At 34.0% G+C, this 20,978-nt stretch overlaps 1 protein-coding gene across 1 annotated transcript in view; it reads left to right on the top strand.

The window, feature by feature from the left end:
* The first annotated feature begins 553 nt into the window (after positions 1-553).
* The window catches only part of LOC118271785 (uncharacterized), a 59,429-nt gene continuing 39,004 nt past the window's right edge, over positions 554-20,978 (top strand). Inside the window, exon 1 of the mRNA XM_050693764.1 lies at positions 554-707. Within this exon, the coding sequence (XP_050549721.1) occupies positions 705-707 (3 nt within the window). The 5' untranslated portion in view covers positions 554-704. The remainder of the gene's footprint in view (positions 708-20,978) is intronic.

The following is a 20,978-nucleotide window of genomic DNA, read 5'->3' as shown; positions in this document are numbered from 1 at the left end:
GGTTCACCGACATTTCACCGACTTAAGTCTTTTAAATCATAAATAATTCCACAATATTACTTATACCATCGCCGATACAAGGTAATACCACAGCATAAATGGTATCTAATTTGAAATAAAATCATATTTTGTTCCTCTTAGCCCTATTTTTAAAGCAAGATAAAAATCTATATTTATTCCAACACTCCTAAAACTTGATTTATATAATTATGTTAAACGGAGTGTAGAATATGCATTTTTAAAACCTTAGATATTGATATTTCACATTTCGATAATATGAAATGATGTAAATTTAGTTCATTCACAAAAGCGAATCCGCATGCAAGACACTAGACCAGGGATGGCGAACCTTTATGTATCAACGTTCCATTATTTCTAAAGAATGTTTAATGAAGTCATAGACGTGCCATCAAATAATTTTGACTTGCTGATTATTTTGGAAAATAATAACAATAAGTACATTTTATTATACGCGTAAAATTAATAAATGTAAAATACTTATTTAACGCGTTTTTTCTTAGTTCATAATGAATTTCGTGATCGGCGACAGCGACACAATACGCTTGTCATTGGTTCGCCAACCCTGCACTAGTCGACGCGCGCGCGCACGTTGACTCACTCACGCCTTCAGTCTCGTTGTGGCTGTTGTTAGAGATACTTGTGTCGCTGCTGTAACTACGACGTCAGTGCGCAATTTTCAAATTATGGTGAGTGATTTTTGTTTTACGTGTAATATTCAAGTGTAATCGTGTAATACGTCCTATAATAATTTGTTTTCGTAAAAAAATAAAAATTATCGGTGCACGTGTCAAATGAAAACATAAAAGTTATTAATTGTTTTAATTTTCTACAGTGATGGTTAATGGATCATATTTAAAAAAATTATAGGAAAATTCGTTTTAAAATAACAAATAAATTTCGTTTCGGGAAAATGCGTAACTCAAAATTAATAATCAAATCGGAAGAAAACTAAATTTAATAAAATACTTTACTTTTTTCATAAAACAACAGCGTACGTGTGTATTACACAATATTACATCTAAACATCAACATTTAGGGCAAAGTGCAAAATTGAATTAAAATAATTGTGTTCTCACAAAAAATTTCAATAATTTAACAAAGGTAAGTTGAAACATTACTCTATCTATAAGCAAAAACCGTTTAAAAATCTAGTTTCTATCAAGTGTACTTATGTGAATTAAAATTGTCAGTACAATGTGTCATATATCGTATCGCATACAAGACCAATTTCGAAACGGTACAACTATGAATGAATTCTATAGTTGTATCATTGATCTATTTTTAACTATTTATTATTTTATCCATCTTTACTGTGATTGTCCATCGGGATATGGACTCCAAGAATTTATTCTAAAGAATAATCCCTTAAGGTAAGGTTTTCCCTTGACATTATTTGAGTATTCTTATCCTGAAGTTTGGTCTCAGTAATGTACTTATCTTGCTTTAAAAATAGAGCTAAGAGGAACAAAATATGATTTTATTTCAAATTAGATACCATTTATGCTGTAATATTGTATAATTATTTATGATTTTACCGACTTAAGTAAACCTATTACATTAACCCGTTGTCTGTCGGAACGCAGATCTACGCGAGACACAATGTGTTTTCTATTGTGTCTTATATACCGACAGACAAGGGGTTAAAACATATTAACTAAATAATAATAATAACTAAAATATAAAAAGAAACCAAAAGACTGGCAGCATTAAACAGTTAGTTTTTGAACTCATAATCCGTACCTATAAACTTTATACTCGTACGTTCACGTATTGTTTTGAAAAAAAATGATGTCATTCTCTTGGCGATTATAAAAATGTAACAGTTGTCTATCGAACTTTTCTAAAAATAAGCCATAAATGAGGTGAGGTGGTCACTTCACCTCTTCACATATTGGGTACTTAGGAAATAAATACCTATGATATCATCATGGGTTCATATCACATCATGAAAGGTTCTAGAAAGTTCTAGAACATTTCTAGTAAGTTTCAAGGTTTCTGAAATTTTAATTTTAATATAAGTTTTTCCTTATCCATGTTTAGTACACTATTGAGCTGTATTTTACAGCTATAAAAATATGTTTAGGTAGGTACGTAATCAGATGAATGAATATTTCGTTGAACACGTATTTTTGTGGACTATTTTTATAAACTTAAGTAGTTACTTAAGTTTATATTTTGAAATCGTCTAAGTGAGACTTCACAGACAGACTTCACTGACAAACAGACTGACGGACAATTCAATTTGACGTTTCAAAAGTGCCTTATTTAGGATTAATTGAAATAAATGCTTTGATTTTGACTTTGATCCTGTGCCGGGAACCAAGTCTTCCAAGTCTAAATAGGTGTTTAAATTTTTACGAAGCAAATCCTGTGTACTAACTAACTAACCTTTTTGTTTAGAATAAACTTTTACAAGAACCTAACTAAAATTACCACGAGCGGTTTAACTGTTTCAAACTATGACGTGACATGGGCTCAAAATGACATATGTAATAAAACAATTGCCAATATTGACAATAAGGTCACTTTGTTTTAAGTATTAATTAATAGGAATGACTCCAATTTGTGCAATTACCTAAGACATCCGAGGTTACAGTAATTTAAAACTACATAGTTGAAAATTGATAGAATTAATGAAACACCATCGTAAATGAAATGTAAAAAAAAGTCAACTAAAAATCACGGTTTAATCTCGCACTTTAATGGAGAAAAGCTCTACTAGTTTCGATTCACAGAGGGACTTTTCATCATGAGTAGCGTGCTTCTACGCGTACGTGAAAAACAGTTCATATAAAAATGTTACAAAGTCCTCATCGATCCGAAAAGAGGATAAAAATTACTGTCTAAACATTTTTCAGTTAAGCTAACAAACCCCGAATCAAACATTTCGAAGCTCTTAGATTAAAAAAAATATAAATAGATCTACGACTTAATCAAAAGAGAAAGTGTAAATAAAACACACGAGCTATAATTATAATTAATTATTCATGCTACATTACCGCTTAAACTGCTTAACAAATTTAGATTAATTTCAATCCTTTGATAGAAAATACCATAGAAATTTTTAAACGCTTATTAGCAAGAATAAAGTCATTGCACTGGACAAGGTAACGTAGTGTAGATACGAATTTCACGTGCATAGCATTAATAATTGATTGTATAACTATTACTAATAACTTAGAACTATTTGACTTTATTTTCTCTTTAGTGTTATTAAGTTAGCCGCTCATCGTTTTAAATCTTGAAAAGAAGTGCTGCATTGTAAAGCAAGTGGTGACGTCACCTAGACGAACGAGCGGCTCAGTACAGAACAAACTCTATGCGCATTATGTCGCTGCAAAACAATGATTTTTATTTAACTTAATATAGCTCACGATATTTTCTACATATTTTATTACTAGCTATATAGCATCTGCGCGGTGTCACCCGCTCTGCTCGGCTCCTATTGGCCATAGCGTGATGTTTTATAGTAAACCAACACAAAAATAATTATTCAAATCGGGCCTGTAGTTTCGGAGATTAGCGCGTTCAAACAAAGAAACTCTTCAGCTTTATAATATTAGTATAGATAATGAGTTTGTTGATCAAGTTATATTTACTACCTAGCTAAAATAAATTTTAATGAGGTTTTCAAGACATAAGAATATAGTTTCAACCTGTACCCTTGCTCAAGGTCAAAATGTAATAGTCCAGATCTGTCTACATTTAAAAGTTAAATGTTTTTACCATTCATAATACTGGTTAAAAGGTTAATCGGTAAATTAAAAAAGAAATATAGAAAACGTATCTTGTTTCCAGCTTAAAGGAATTAATAATAAGACATACATACATACATACCCTCACGTCTGTCTCCCATGGGGGTAGGCAGAGACAATGAAACGCCAATTGCTACCCTTAATTTGGCCCATCCTTAATTATTTAAAAATATCCTATTAAAAGCCGTACGGTAAACTACCTGACCTTTATAAACACGAAAAAAAATGATAAAAGGTCTAAAAATAGGAATGAAAATATTGACCTTCGGTCACTTCGTTGATCGAGTCGTGTCCACCAGAACAGGACGTTTACATTTACTTTTCGATAACAAACTACAAACCACAGAATATCTTTGATCCTCTTTTATACAAAATAGGGCACTTTACAACTAGTCAAAATCCATATACAGTGGACACCAAGTAATGTACTGCGCCCTGCAAACTGTAGATTAATCATTCTTGGTTACTTTGGTACTTATGTGCACTTATACTTAACTTTATAATAAAGTGTAAGCGCTATATTGCTATTTAATTTACTAAATTCGATATACATACATAAATTAAGTATGATTCGTACTCCAAAGTACATATAACATATGTTATAATTTTATCATTGAATATGTTATTTGTCGAATTATAAAGTATTATTTTGTAATAACATCCAGACTATAAGTGGTATTAGGCAGTGCTCTATAATCTGACAAATTTGGTAGTCCGATACTACCCTGTATAATGTTTGTCGTATTACCGGAGGTCCACTATAAGTATATTTATTTGATGATTTTAAGAAGGTGTATGATAAAACAAAACAGTTAAGAATACGAAAAAAATTAATTATATTAAGTTAAACTTTTACACAAACAACAGCTTTGCCGCCATAACGGAACAGGGAGAAAAAAATGTTGCCAATCTAACATTAACAATTGTAAAGGAGATGGCTAAATGACTGACCCAGGCATAATAACAACAATACGAATTTCACGCTAACCCGTATCATTTAAATATTCACTTATGAATTATTTTGTGTTTAACTAATTCTTATAACTTGGTGAACAAAAATTAACAAAAAATAAGTTTCATAATTGATTTTTTTCTGTTGTGGTTTGACATGACAACACGGAAGTAGGTACTGCAAGCTATTATTAGGACATTAGTTTCCCCGAAAATCAAATCGAAATAATTAAACGAACATCAATTTTTAATAACGGTAATATAATGACTTTTTTCTGAAACCAAATAATTGTAAATGTTTTGATCGACACAAAATATATATTTTGTATAAGATTGCACAATCTTACTATATATTTTGTGTCTGTCCTTGGTTACTTTGTGTTCATTATCTAGTATAAGCAGAATTGTTTACCTATCTACCTCATATATAAATAACTTTCGGCTCAGGTACCTCAAAACGCCTTGGTAAAAGTTCAGAGCAATGAAAAATATTATATTTTGAAGTTTTTGTAACGTTGTTTGACGTAGGAGCGCTACTTTATTTTCAGGATTGCGCAGATATGCCAAGTTTCTGGACCTTCTTAACTACAAAATATCAATCTTTAATTATGCGGCTTTATTTATTGCTAGGTACCATATTTATACAATATTTATTTGTACGGGTTAAGACGTCCATACTTTGGTTTAGCCATGTCCTTTACAACATTATAAAATAAACGTGGCGTTCTTAAATACTAAGATTATTAGGTCTCTGAATTTGAACAGAACTAATGTAGGTATGTTCCACAACATTTTGTCCCAACCAAATGGTGACAAGGCAAAAGCTTTGTTCAATTTCATGGCCCATATCTTGTAATATGTTTATTTATAATAGATTAGGTTACGATGGGACTGACATACGCTATGCGTAAAAGCCCCTTTAAATAAATAAAGAGAAAAAAATACCAAGATTATTTTTTAAAATGATAGTATCCTACCAGTTATTCCAAGTTAAAAGTAGACCGATATGCAGGTACTATTGAACGCCTGCCGGTCAATACCCTCGTGAAACTTTTTGCTCGTTCTAAAGCGTAAATTACTACTACGGAGAAGACCAAGCAAAAAACTCCAAGGTTACTCTATCTCAATCAGTTTCACAGTCAATTATATTACATCGAAACAATATGAGACAGTTTGTTTTTGACCAAGGAAGGAAAGTACGTAAATATAACACGATAGAGCTACCTCTTTCCATTCTTTATTATCAATCATTAATCGATGTTTCCAAGGACATATTGTATAAAACTCAAGAATATTTAAATTGCCAAGTGCAAATAACATTATCACGGGACTTAATCTAATCACAATTGTATTTTTTGCAACACAATTTTTAATAAGCACCAATAATTTATCACATCAACAGCTCGTGTCAACAAATCGAGATTGAAATGAAATGAATTTATTTTGGAAATGCCTATTTGCAATAGATCACATTTACACGTCAGTTTTTATAAAAGAACTTAACGGACCATTCTGAGAAGAAATGCCGAAACAAACTCAGAGGTCAGTTTATTAAGTTCAGCATAATATAATTTCAGGAATAAATATGGACCTATGTTTACATGGTCAGTTAATATATTTCCATCCTTGACCACAACGCCTGCATATATCAAACAGTTTATTACAGCAATGTATCAATATCAATTTAAAATGATACATAGCCGCATTGTACCCCACACCAACGTCATCAGTCATCATATTTTGTCATTAAATATGACGCTGCAACCAACCCACTGACACCTGAGCATCGTCACTTTAAATCGATTATAATCGACCTTCAGTGCACTCGATACTCAAACTAAATCGATTGGAAATAATCGTTACGAAGTTTTACATCATGCAATTATGCTACCTTTGTTATTCAGTATTCTTTGGTAGTAGAGTAAAATTTTCTTTCTCTACAAAAATAAAAATTGTAACTTTTGTTTGTCAAATTGAAAAAACCCAAAGAATTTCAATAAACTGTCTCGATGCATAACAAAATCATTGATAAGGAATAATAAAACGCAACACAAATATTTGTGAATGCTTGCCAGTTGTTGTTTAAGCCCTCAAAGTCCTCCATTCATGCTTATATCGATTTAAAGCCCTAGGAACGAAATGACCGGTATCTGTTAAAACCTTCGTGGAGCTCGTAGGTATACTACGTTGCTATATTCTGATATCTCAGTATTCACGTGGTTTCGACGTCCGCAAGTGGAAACAATCGCTATCTTCTTTTTGTACGCGGAAAACTGTTTCAAAAGCACATTCCCTTTCGTTTATGTTTTCATTTATTGATTTATTAGTATTAAGGCACGTCAACAGAATAAACACGAACATTAAGACTTTGACTGCCAATAGAAAACTGTTGAACGCAAATCCTCCGGTAACGTCGGTCACCGAGTCACCGGTGACCCACCGGTGACTCGGTGACGGTTCACGGTCAACGGTTCACGACGTTCAACGTCATAATAAAAAACAAGATGAAGACACAAGGTCATGTGCGTTGCTTATGCCAATAATTATAAACATGCACCACATTCACAATATTATAAATACAATGGAATGAACAATATTTTGTGCTTAAGTCTAATAGGAACTTAGAAATCATATATAATTTTATTTATTCATGTTACTAGTCTTCATCGTTCGAATAAAACAAACCAATACCCACAAATGTTTTAAATACTTAGTTAAAAAGTTTTTGCGCAACGATATTTTAAAGGAATCGACGAAATAAATCTGTACCACTATCTTACTCATTACTTACTGTCATCGTTGTGCCCTCTCCAATTAAATTTAATTAACCTATGTTCTTATTTGTGTTCAGATGTTTCATTTTGTTTGTTCAATGACTACTACTAACTCTTAAGGTGATCTCATTGGAATTTTTAGTTTTAAGTTTATAATATCATAGTTGAATCTTTAATAGCTATAATTATAAATACATAAGTATTTTATTTCTGGTTTAAAAATATATTTTATATAGTCTATTACCCCGGATTTACCCTAGCTATTTGTTAGAATGTCTTAAAGTTATCGTGAACGCTAATTCAAACAAGTAATTTTATGGAATCCCGTTTTTATTTGAAGTGCTTTTAAAATCCCATGGTATTAGCAAAAACCAGACCTTCTTTGTTCGTAAACTGACCGTGATCATTGCCAATGAGATTACTGCTACAAATCACTAAATAATGATATTGATAAAAAAATCAAGCAAAGATCAATCTTCAAGGAAATTTTGTCGATTAAAACAACACGCTGGTAACAAATTTGATAAGCAACAATGAATCTTAGCACGTAAGAAAATAAAGTCTCTTATACATCGTTCTAACCGTACTTCATATCTTTATCTATACTGCAAATAGTACGCAATGCCATGGAGTGTAACAAAATTGAAATAAAAGAAAAAAATGTTAACAATTGATTCTCCACGAAACATGTTGATAATGGAATTACAAATTGACTTCGTGAATGTACGTACTTTTTATATATTCAATAAGTTAGATTACTCAGCTGATATAATATTAAGGAAATACTAAAGAATATTTATATTATTATATCAAGTGGTCTAATTAGTCGCCAGACTGCTTACCAGAACATTATTTAGTTATCCGAAATGTACCTTTTTGACTAGTAACTAGAGCGCAAACTCGTATGGCATTATAGAACAGGTCATTTGAACACAGAATGTCGTACAAAACTTTTGAGACACCGCTAATCGCCACGGTCATCGTCATTTCGTCTACGTATTCCTAACCTATTGAATTGAATTAATTAAATTAAACTGGAAAGATATTATTATACAACACAAATAGTAATTCTGGTAAATGTTAATATATAACCTTTAGATATTATGTGGATATGGTCTAAAGAACGCGCATCGTAGAATGACAAAAAACATGGCACGATTCGGTAGTAAAACTACAATGTTTTATAGTGTTACCGTACCTATACTGATCCTATTGTATAGCTATATGATATTATTATTGCTATTGAAAATTCCATACTATGTATTATAAGGCATTTTTTCTTATTAAAATAACATTAATCCATGTTAAAAAATAGGCAAATATATTATTAAAATTATATGTCATAGAGGCCTTTGCCCTGCAGTGGGACGACCATGGCTGAAAACATAAAATATAAATATATATAGGACATATCAATGTCAATGCCATGCCAATATATTTTAACTTATCTTTAACTTAAGTTATCCTGCCTAATGGCTGACATAACTTAGATTAATTAAACTGAACGATACCTACCAAAAGCAATCAAATAAGTAGAATCGTTTTGGTATTGTTCCATGTCTAATGTGAAGTTAAAGATAGACAGACTGACAGCGCGATCTATATATAAATCACACGAAGCTATTTGCATAGGAATTCATTGCCCACTTACTGTCGCGAACCGTTCCCTGACGTCCTATAGAATATTTCATGTCATATATCACCATTACATAGTAATGCTTAATGGTCCTCTTGTGGTGACGCCAAAGTAAAATAGTCACCATCAGTCATAATCTAAGGGGTTACATACTCCGCAGCTGCGGACTACCTAGCGGGTTTACCGGGGCTCCGGCTCGAAAAGCAGGAGTAGGAACGGAATGGTTTTTAGTCAGTAAGAGTCTGACTCTCCTTCTCGCTTCGCCTAAGGCGGGTGAAGTCATTGTATGACTTTGCCCCTCGAAAAAAAAAGAACGTAATTTGTACAAACTGTCTATCACATAAGTTTATCAGATACTTATATGAATATTGTGAAAGTGCTTAATCATATTCTCAATTTAATACCAGTAGAGGATCTACTGGCATAATCTTACAAAGCACCTTCCTTGCTCGTGCATTCTATTTCTTAGTTCACCCAGCCGTTAAGCCTGTCGATGCAATAATGCACATAAGGGGTGGTAGGGGGGAACCCCACTTCTTCAACCTGACGTCACCTACCGTTGCCTAGCAACTAGATAGGATGTCAAAGCCACTCCTTTGATACCATACACATAATCTACATAGGACGTAGTGTTAAATTTTCTGCCAAAATAGATGCGACAGTGTGATGAAATATTTAAAGGGCTGATTGGTCTCGTTTCGACATAGTGGAGGTTAATAGACATTGATTGACTCTTTGATTTAATGACTAGTTTATTCGCAAGTGCTATTTCAAGAATGTTATTTGTATTTCTGGTTTAAAAATAGGTACCCACTCAATAATTTCGTGAGGTTCGAAGCAGTATATATCTCTTTACTTAATACACAGTATATGCCTATTTACAAATGAATTGTTTATCGTTATGTGTATCATATTATGACTGTTAAAACTAAAACAGATGATACTTCTTTTAATAAAACATAATAACTCTCGTGATAGACATACTAAGTTAACTTCAAAATCACAGATTACTCATGTAAATTAATCGAGAAAAGCTCTACTAGTTTCGAGTCACTGAGGGACTCTCCATCGTGAGCAGCGTGCGCAGAGTTAATTTAAATATCACAAAATGAATGCAGCATGCAAATTATGAATATTTATATTCGATAAATAATTTCACCTTAAAAGATACCTTCTCCAAAATTTCGGACGCAAAAGTCGACCACATCTCGAACAGGTACGTCGCAACGCATGTCCGTACAATAACACGACCAAGAATATTGCGTTCCTTGCTCGAATGTTCCAGAATACACCGTAGATCAAATCTAAGATATTCTCCCTTCAATACACACACATCTCCCTTCCATACACTGTATACACACCCGTATATACTCTATACACTATATATGTGTATATTGGTGCCTCCAATTACACAGTTCACATCATTACATAGACGTCAATAACTACATAGGAGGTTCCTATGTGTGCTATGTCTAAAATAATATGCCAAGAGGTAATTATACTGTTCGTGTTCCTATGAAGGTGCAATTAGGTTTTGATGGTATTAAACCTTCTTGTTGATGAAGTTGCAAGTGTGATTATCAAGTAAGTCTAGTTCAGACTTGTTCATAGGATATATATTCTTTTTTTTTTAAATACGTTACCAACATGATTTTCTCCTGTATCGTGGGTGCGTTTACAAACATACAAGTTCACATACACATGACATACAGACCCGAAACAACAATTTGTAGATCACATAAAAAGTTAGTCCTTGCGGGAATTACTTATTACGTGGCAGCAGGTTGCCCAGTCACCGCGTCATCCGTGCTGTCTCTTGGAGGTCACGTCATCTTACATAGAGGTGAAATAACATTGAAACTCACAGTTAAATAAGAAATACACAATAAGTCCGGTCAAGGAACTTACAAAAACAGTTTAACTTAAAACCAAACTTCTAACAGCATGTATGGTCATGCAAACTGACCGTGTATACAAAACACACACACACACAAGGACACACACACACACACACAGTGGTTACAAGCCCGCCACAAGCTCCAACACTGCTGCAACTCCTGTAAGCCTAGTAAGTAACATAACTCCTGTAAGGATGTACAGTAGATACAATACAACCATGAAAACACCGGAACATTGAAGTCCGGCGCGTCTCAGGGATAAGAGTCTTAGATCCCGCAACGAAATTAATCAGAAGATATTATTAGAGGAGAAGAAAAAGAAATAGGTACAGATACAGATAGTGTGTAATCAGATACAAAATAAATTACCTCTATGAAATTCTCCTCACTTTACGTCATTACAAAGTTTAAGACGGGAGTCTAAACTCCCAACGATCAACGATCGATGTTCCTCTCAAGCTAGTCTGACCTAGATACGCTAGAAGCCATACTATATTTGTCACTCGATTTTCAACTGATTACCTAATGCTTGCTGAAGTAAAATCGATTTTAAATTGAAATCTTGTATCGAATAATAGTTTCGTCGAATACTGATATGATTTGACGAATCTGGATTGAAGTTAATTGGGATATTTGTAAAGGACATTGCCTACAAAGTATAGAATAGTCTCAGGTTTGACGCAAATTATAATGTTTGATTTTTAGTATGACTCTTATTACAGTCATATGCGACCTACTTGGCATTGTACCAATAGGTACATAATATGTCACATAGCATTATCAAAATCGATGACTTAATGTTCAAAAAATGTTTTCTGTTTGCGCTAAACCTGGGCTTTTTTCGTGAAAAAATAAACTCTTTTTATGACGCTATTTTTTGTGTAGTTGAGAGTGAATCACCACGCTAGGTCAAGTGCATTTGTGATATCACTATACACCGTAAATACAGTTTTTTTTTTAATGTATGCATTTACTAAGTTTAACTCTATCTGCCGCACTCAGAGTTATTTAATGATTACTTAAACTATTCCTTAGTAACAACTTTGTATGGAAAATAATCGCTAAGGACTGGGTTAAGGAACCATTAAATGACTCTGAGTACGGCGGTAAGTTTGTATACTACTGATGGCAAGTCATTCTACCGTGGGAACACAACGACTAAAATTCCACGGTATATAATGAATAATAACAAATTATAAAGTCTAGTTTACCTCACGATTTTTCCATTTCTCGTATATTATTATGACAGTGGTATCAACAAAACTAAATCATCAAAGTTAAAGTTAAAGCGTTTATTGCAACTAAGTGTAGAGATGATGGTCACAAAACTAGTATACTGCTTAAAGACTTAGCGGCCTTTTACAGACATTGCAACATTTTAGATAAATACATTCATTGTTATTAACATTTCCAGTAAAATTCTAGGCATAAGGTGCAACATTTCTACTCGTTCTGCTCGGTTCCTATTGATCGTAGTGTGATGTTTTATAGCATATAACCTTCCTCAATAAATGCACTATCCAACACAAAAAGAATTATTCAAATCGGACAAGTAGTTCTGGAGGTTAAACAAACTCTTCAGCTTTACATATTTGTATAGAGAATAAATAAAGAAAAAAAAATGTCAGCTTTAGGTTAAATCATAGTAAATATCAAATTAATAAGTCGCGTTTAGGATGTCAGTAATAGAATTATACAACGTCAAGGTGATCCAATATTATGTCAAGTAAGTTTAATAAAACCGTCATAGGTACAATTTATTCTTAGAAAGTACATACATATAATTCGGAAATCGTGACACTGATACTCGCTAGGTGTACCTACCTTCGTGCAAGATAAGTGGGTTCCTCAATCTCAAGTCTTATCGTTCATCAAATTCAATAGTTCACCTATTTAATAGACATAGTTGTTTGAGAACTATGTCATGATTACTAGGCCAATATCATCGACTACACAATCTATCATTTCTTGCGGACTTTTCTCTACAAACAATAGAAGTGGATTATCTTATTCAAACGTCTTAATCGTATTGTTTCGACGACCTTTTTTATAATTTCTAGGTCTTTTTGATAACTAGACAATTTGGTTGTCAATTTTAATTTCTTCTGTCAGCTAAATGGAATTTAAACGCTCACGCTAGTCGACCTGATGAATTGAAAACTTTGTGTATATTCATTGGAGTTTCAACTTAATATTATAATGATTATAACATTGAAAATCGAATAAAGGATAGAATGGAGTTGGCTAAAGTGCTTAGTATAGGATTCACAACGAAATAATTTAATAGGTACTTTTAAATTGAACCTTAAAATACAATCAACAAATTAATAAAGCTTAAACAAAATACTAGAAAACAAAACCAAAATCTCAGTACGTTTCCATTTGAATAAGCAACTGAATACTTCATAGAAATGTAATTAAAAAAAACAAGAAAATCAATATCCAATTAGTTTTAATAAAGGATAATTGCAAAGGAAAATTCAGTTTGCAATATAGAAAGAGTTTTCCATAATAAAATGTCTGCCTTAGGCTACTTTTCCACCAGAGATGTGCTATGCTACGTTGCTGTGGATGCCTTTGGTTTCCACCAATCATATTCATTGGTACACATATAGCACTGGAGGAAGCGGTCTTAGCTAAGCTATGTTTTTTGTATCGAAAGTTGCGTGCTATGGATTCGTGCTATGGATGCGTGCTATGGATGCGTTCTATGGATCCATAATATCCTATATTCGAGCTGCGTATCTTCCTCACACAGCTGCTTTGCGGCGGCGCATCTTCATAGCACATCTTACTCGCACAGTTACATAGCTTCATCATCATCATTATCAGCCGATAAACGTTCACTGTTGAACATAAGCCTTCCCCTTAGTCCTCCAGGTAAAACGACTAGCGTAACACGTAGCTTCATATCAGTGGAAATGGTCACATAGTTTCACAGATTAGGTACATAGCACGTCTCTGGTGGAAAAGCATCCTAACTTAGGTACAGTGCTCAGGTTTAATAACGAACGTAATAACAGATAATTCAGACAAGTTTTAATTATAAAAATTGTAGTCCTTCACGCGGCTTTATTACATTTCCAATAGGACGGGCACACGAATAAAGCCGTTTTATAAAATAAGATAATATATTTTTCGTTACAAGTAAATAAAAATGTTTTAACTTGTAATTCTGTTTTCATTAAGTAAGACTGTTAAATATGATGGGATTGGATTGATTCTTAAGTTGAGTGGGTACATAGATCAAGAACTTCATATATCCTATGATATATGAAGTTCTTGATAATATTATAAAGCTGCAGAGTTTGTTGGTTTGTTTGTTAGTTTGAACGCGCTAATCTCTGTAGTAGAACCAGCAGAACTACTGGTTCGAATTGAATAATTCTTTTTGTGTTGGATAGTGCATTTATCGAGGAAGGCTATAGGCTATAAAACATCACGCTATGACCAATAGGAGCCGAGCAGAGCGGGTGAAACCGCGCGGAGGTAGCTAGTAATAACATATGGTTAGAAAACATGCTGATTATCAGCAGACTATCACCTATTGTTCACAAGCTTCTACAAACGGCCTCGCCCGCGTTCCCATGAGATAAAAAGTCTATTACCCAAGTTAGCTCCTACCCTGTCTGTATAAAAACTTTCATCAAAATCCGTTCTCTAGTTTCAGCGTGACTGACAGATATATTAGTATGATAGTGGCATTATGGTCAAAAGCTTACTGCTGGACTATGGGTTTTCTTTATATGTATAAGAGAATTCGTCATTATTTCTTCGCATGGCAGGTGGATTAAAGTAACCAATTTGGAATTTATCCAAGACTAGACTAACTCGCTCTCTATCAATCGTATAGCCGGCTTTTACAGCTCCGGCGGGAAGGAGTAAGATGACAAATACTGGCATACATTTCTACAATAGTACTATTAATAGTATATTTTGAAAATGTAATTCTATGCTAACGGCGCATTCCAATAACCTACCGATCGGTAGATTTGCCTACCAGCGGTAGAATTTTGACATCCCTCTCGCCTCGCCAAGCTCCATAAAAAATGTGTCAAAATTTTACCGCTGGTAGGCAAATCTACCGATCGGTAGGTTATTGGAATGCGCCGTAAGTGTACATACCTACTTGTTAATGATCTATTATATCAACAACTCAATGTAATTCGCATTTTACATTTCGTTTCAAATAAAAAATAACAGTACAAAAAAACTTTTTCATAAATGAACCTTTATTCACAATTTCGAAGAATCATTTCATTTGCATGATGGGCCGTGTACCTGTGTGTGTGTGTATATAAGTATATTTGTATGTATATGTGTGTACGTCCAGTTGTATGAAACGAAATATTGGAAATCATAACGAGATGTTATAATCCCGCTTTTGTTCTTCGGAAAATGAAAATGGACGGGATTCATTATGTCCGATTGGAATTTTCTTTTAAAGATTTTCAACTGTAATAGTTTGTATTAAAGTTTAATTTTGGGGTTGGTTGATGTGTTGTCCTATCTACTATCTACCTATGTTATGTTTCGTAGCATGACGTTTTATATCTATAGCGTTTAGCCTTCCTCAATAAATGCACTATCCAACACAAAAAGAATTATTCAAATCGGACCAGCAGTTCCGGAGATTACCGTGTTCTAAAACCAAAGAAAGAGACAGACTCTCCATCTTTATATATTAGTATAGATTAAGGTAAAATTGTGTATTATATGAAAGGTCAAACTCCTCCAATAAAACACGTGTAAAGTAATTCCTACTAATTTCTTACTCAGACTATTTACTATTATCCAATAAGCAAAAACAAGTAGTAAACGAATCAAGTTTCCTATTTCTTTCTTCGTATAAGTACATAAAATCTAACTGTAGATGGAATTGCAATTTGCAATGTCACTAAATTTGCAAACACCTGGTGTTGGCTTCAAGTTCCGAGTCGGTGACATCACTACTTAGTTTAATTTTGAACACTAATATGTATTAGTAAAGAAGTAGTTCGCGATCTAGATACTTACTCGTCTGTCGAGTGGTGGCTAGTCCGAATGGTGAGCTAGTGGTCTCGGGGTCAAATCAGTTTATCAAAAACGTCAAAGTAATATCAGAGAATTTAAATTTTGTGCCCGGTGTATTCCCCTGCCTGCCCGGTGTCATACATTGCCTTTGCGCATTGAGCGCCTTTACTTATCCCTTAATTAAAAGGTAAAGTTGCATTTTTTATAAAATAAAACTGCTTCTACAAATAGTTCCGATAGGATAGAAATATTTTTTATGCTGAATCATTGTTTGTCTTGCAATATCGTGTGACAAACTTAAACACGTGTCGAATCATTCCTTCTTTAGAAATAATTTGTAAAACGAAATGCACGTAAAACTAATATTGGTATAAGTCCGACAAAGTCACGATAACAATAAATACAGAAGACCCACACACCACGTGTCGTTAATAAAATAGATAATCATACCTAATTAAGATCAGTATAAAATACGTTGATATTGTAATCAACATATTTTTATTGAGTAATAGTACTGTAATAGAACTGTATCTCCTTTCGACTTATTCGACTTGAGCCACAATTACAAAATACCAACGCACTTATAACTCTTTTAAAGTTGTGTCCTCCCCAGTAATGCGAGTTTGCTTTTCGTTGAATAAAATGAAACGAAAGCCGCTCTGATTGGCCGGCGCGAATAAACCAACCAATCGGAGCGCCGAACGCGCTCTCGTTTCGTTTTCGTTCAACGTAAAGCAAACTCGTACTAAGGGTACAGATCCATTTGCTCGTTTGCGCCATAATATTTTTTATCAATTATTATGCAGATTTTCGCATTCCCAAAGTGGGAACAAAAGTAAAATAAGTTAAATTAATTATTATGTTATCGGCTTGAACTCGACTAGTTTCTAGCCATGCTAGAGACTCATATTCGTGAGACATGAGAGACGCGGCGATTAGTAGCAGCACGACAATGCCAATACCGATAATGTGAGTAAGCCGATAACATAATAATTAATTCAGTATGTCTCACGAAAGTTATAATAAAATGAAAATAAGTTAGTTTACTGAACTTACCTTCATATGGGTCCCTTTGCAATGTCTTTGAATGGTATCAGCTAGCTAGATATAGCTGCAATACAGACGACCGAGCTTACCAAGCCCAGGCTGAGATGAAACTCAGCTCCATCGATTTTCTCAGTTACTCGTCTCTCGTTTGAGCGAACTTCCACCCAATGCTTATTAAACTTAGACATGTTTAAAGGAAAATGTAACTGAAATGTTTCTTCAATTTCTGTTAAGTATTTTAGTATTATGAGCTAAGTCTATATAAATGTGCTTTGCATTTTATGTTTTATTTTGAGTGCTTTATTTTCTTATTACTTTATTTTAATTTGAATGTACATAATTTAATATGTATGTATGGTGTTAGTGTTACTTTTTCAATCGATATTAACAAACATATAATCCACACCATTGTTCGCGGATTAACTATTAAAATTAAAATTCGGTCAGAGTCGATATAATTTAGATGTTATAAAAAATTGCAAAACATGAATGTAAGTTTCTTAAGATTGTTGTTAATACGTAGACAACTTGACTTTTAAATTGCATATTAGAAAGAGCAAATATAGCAATGTCCATGAAATGCGAATTTATAAGTATCCACGAGACGCCGAAGAGGTGCACTTATCACAGTGTTGGTTCTGAGGGTTCTAATGCGAAACAGTCGGGGTACCCGCAACTTTTCTGCCATTTTTTTTTTTTTGGTGACGTGGGAAACCTTCAAAAGGCGCCTAGCTTTTTGGGGATAAAAGCCACCACGGTGGCCACCCTCAACACCTGTAAGGGGCACCGGGTCCTCTTAATAGACCTGCTCCTGAGCCCCAAGGGACTTTTCTGCCCTATCAACTTAAAATTAAAAAACAATCACCTCTCTAAATATACCAGCAACTATCGATAAATCTGCAAGTCACATCCCTAGTCTAGAACTACAAGGCATCGTAACGATGCGGCACGTGGTTATATCGATTACTCATACATCAACATACATCTCATACACATACATCATCCAAATTGCATTGGACAGGCGACGTAATTGTGTAAGTCTATAATCGAGATCCATTGCGTTGATTTTGTAATCGATGAATCGATGTTAGCTTAAGTGAGGCTTTGAGGGGAAACTCCGTGCTGTAGTAGTTCCTTTTCCTCCGGTCGAGTAAAACCTCACTGGTCGGGTGACGTAATAGGGAAAACCCTCCGATTTAATATTTTTTTTATAACATCACGTCTTTAATCCCCGAAGGGGTAGGCAGAGGTGCACATTATGTCACATAATGCCAATGCACACACACATTTCACAATCTATGTTGTAACTCCCATGTAATAGAGAGTGAGCCTATTGCCATATACCGGGCACATTTCCAGACTCCGTGCTACCACTGAGAAATTTTCGAAAAACCGGAAAAAGCCCAGTAATACTTCGCCCGACCCGGGAATCGAACCCGAGACCCCTTGCCCGGCAGTCACACTTGCAACCACTCGGAACTACTAAGGAGTACTTTTACTTAGTCCATAATCCACACGAAGCCGCAGACATCAGCTAGTCTACAATATTATCATTATATCTATGAAAAACTGAAACTGTAAAATATTTCAATAATAACAATAGTATACACCAAGTCACGCTTCCATCGCCACTCCTTTGTTAGTGAATGCCGTGAAATTACGTTAAATTGCATCTGTACTATACTATTAGTAAACTATTATAATGTTGTATGAAAACTCCGCCATTTGTAGCAAATACAGGTTTTTAGAATATACAGTTTATTTTAATTACCTGTCATGTTTTACATACACCATTTTCCTTATCAAGTCTCTTAAACTATTTTAATAAACGAAGACATACATGCATGATAATTTTATGTTGTATGTCCCATTTAATAGTTCGCCCGACCCGGGAATCGAACCCGAGACCCCGTGTCCGGCAGTCGCACTTGCAACCACTCGGCCAACGAGGCAGTCTCAGAGGCATACAGAACACGAAGTCATATGACATCAATTAAGTAACTTACAAAACTACGTAAAACTGTTTGTCGAGCTTACTCCACTGGTTTCAAGCACACTGGGAATCCACAATTATGAACGTCCGGGTCGACCGACGTGACAAACTTCGGTAACTCCAATATAACCTAATGAAATCTATCACAAACTGTTAAAACTCTTTAATAATTTTCATATTTATCGCAATTCGTGAAACTGTAAGGTTTAAAATGTACTTAAAATGCAAAACGAATATAGGCTGTATATGTATAATAGGAAAAATATTTATGTTTAACTCGACTGCCATATTATTTTTGTGAGAAACAACAAAATTCCTAAACAATCAAAGCTAATTCGCGAAACGTAAGCTAATTGCTATCAGACGAGTGTTAACTCGAAAATTTTATTTAATAGGCCTATTGCACAAGGTAATTGGCCAATTAGAGGCTACCCGTCATTATTCATTAGCACAGGACGATACCAAGCTGCGAGAGTGATTTCGCAACTCACGTTAAAAGTACAGACACGCACGTCAACCTATACTATCAGTAAAAAAACTTCATTGGATTTTCGACTTTTACATTGAAAGTATAAAGTTTAAAATTCCACAAAGTGTGAGAAAAAGTAGTAAGTTGTTTTAATACAATAACAGATGTAACTAACATTAAGCTAAATAGAGCTCTATTAAATTGCATGATGTTTGAATTTCCCACTGTTCCTATGGGTCATAGCTTGATATTTTATAGCCCTATAAATAACCTTCTTCGATAAATTGACTATACGACACAAAAATAATTATTCAAATCTTGAGATAGTAGTTACGGAGATACACGCGTTCAAACAAACAAACTTTTCAGCTTTATACATATTATGTGTATGTAACATATATATGTTGTATAAGTATAGTATAATATAGACTGCTGTTGCCATTGCCGCGTTTAATAACCTCTTTGATCCTTATCGAATAAGTGATCTGTTTGTGAATGAGAAACCTGGAGATTTAATCAGAAAATATTGCAAGAGAAGTTAGGTTTATAGAATCGCTGCGTCGTGTGTCGCGGAAGCCATGTCAGGATCATATTCGTGAACAGCAGCTCGACTAACTAGTCGAGTTTCTATTCAAAATGTTATGTAAGCCGATAACATAATAATTAATTTAGGATGTCTCACGAAACTTACAATAAAATTATTCATGCAATTATTGTTTAGAAGTGTGTTAAATGGTATAATTATTCAATTCATGTTCTATTGCCGTATAAGCTGACTAACCGTTGTAGGTACAACGGTTAGTACTTCTCAATTAAAATAAGTAGGTATCATTAACGGCAGCTATAAAAACACACTGATATTAAGGCCTTAAAGTCATATACCTACACAAAACAATCATTCAATGAATCACAATTTATCACTCAATCTCTGGCCACTCAATTTAAAAACAAAAACAACATTTATAGGACACACATTTTTACAACGTTTCCATTTTCAAAATGGCTGGTTAGCTTTGACGTCCACTCCTGTGACGTCACTCATGCCAAACCGTCTAGAATGTGTACATCCATGGGCTTCCATAAAGGGTATTGGAATTTGGAATGCCAATATGATCGGTGTCGGCTATGGGGAAGGAACTATTTGGCGCATTTGGTCCTCTATCGCACTTACAGTACCGAGCTTTAAATACTGCACATAAATCTTTGGAAAGAGACCATACGTGTTACCATATTGCTTAGTAATTATGAGCCATTATACCACTCAAAGACTATCTTCAAATCTATTATATCCCATCAAAAACATCCTGTAAAAAACCCAAGTCTCGCAGCTCAGTCTTTCTACCGTCAAAAGTTGTGAGATTCATGTAATACCAAGTCGGTTAATCTATTTAGTGTCTACTTGAAGGACCTTCTGTCTTAAG

The sequence above is a fragment of the Spodoptera frugiperda genome, chromosome 5 (genome assembly GCF_023101765.2).
Source record: "Spodoptera frugiperda isolate SF20-4 chromosome 5, AGI-APGP_CSIRO_Sfru_2.0, whole genome shotgun sequence".
In the NCBI taxonomy this organism is placed as follows: Eukaryota; Metazoa; Arthropoda; class Insecta; order Lepidoptera; family Noctuidae; genus Spodoptera; species Spodoptera frugiperda.
Note: the sequence above shows the minus strand (reverse complement) of the source record. Positions and strands in the feature narration are given on the sequence as shown.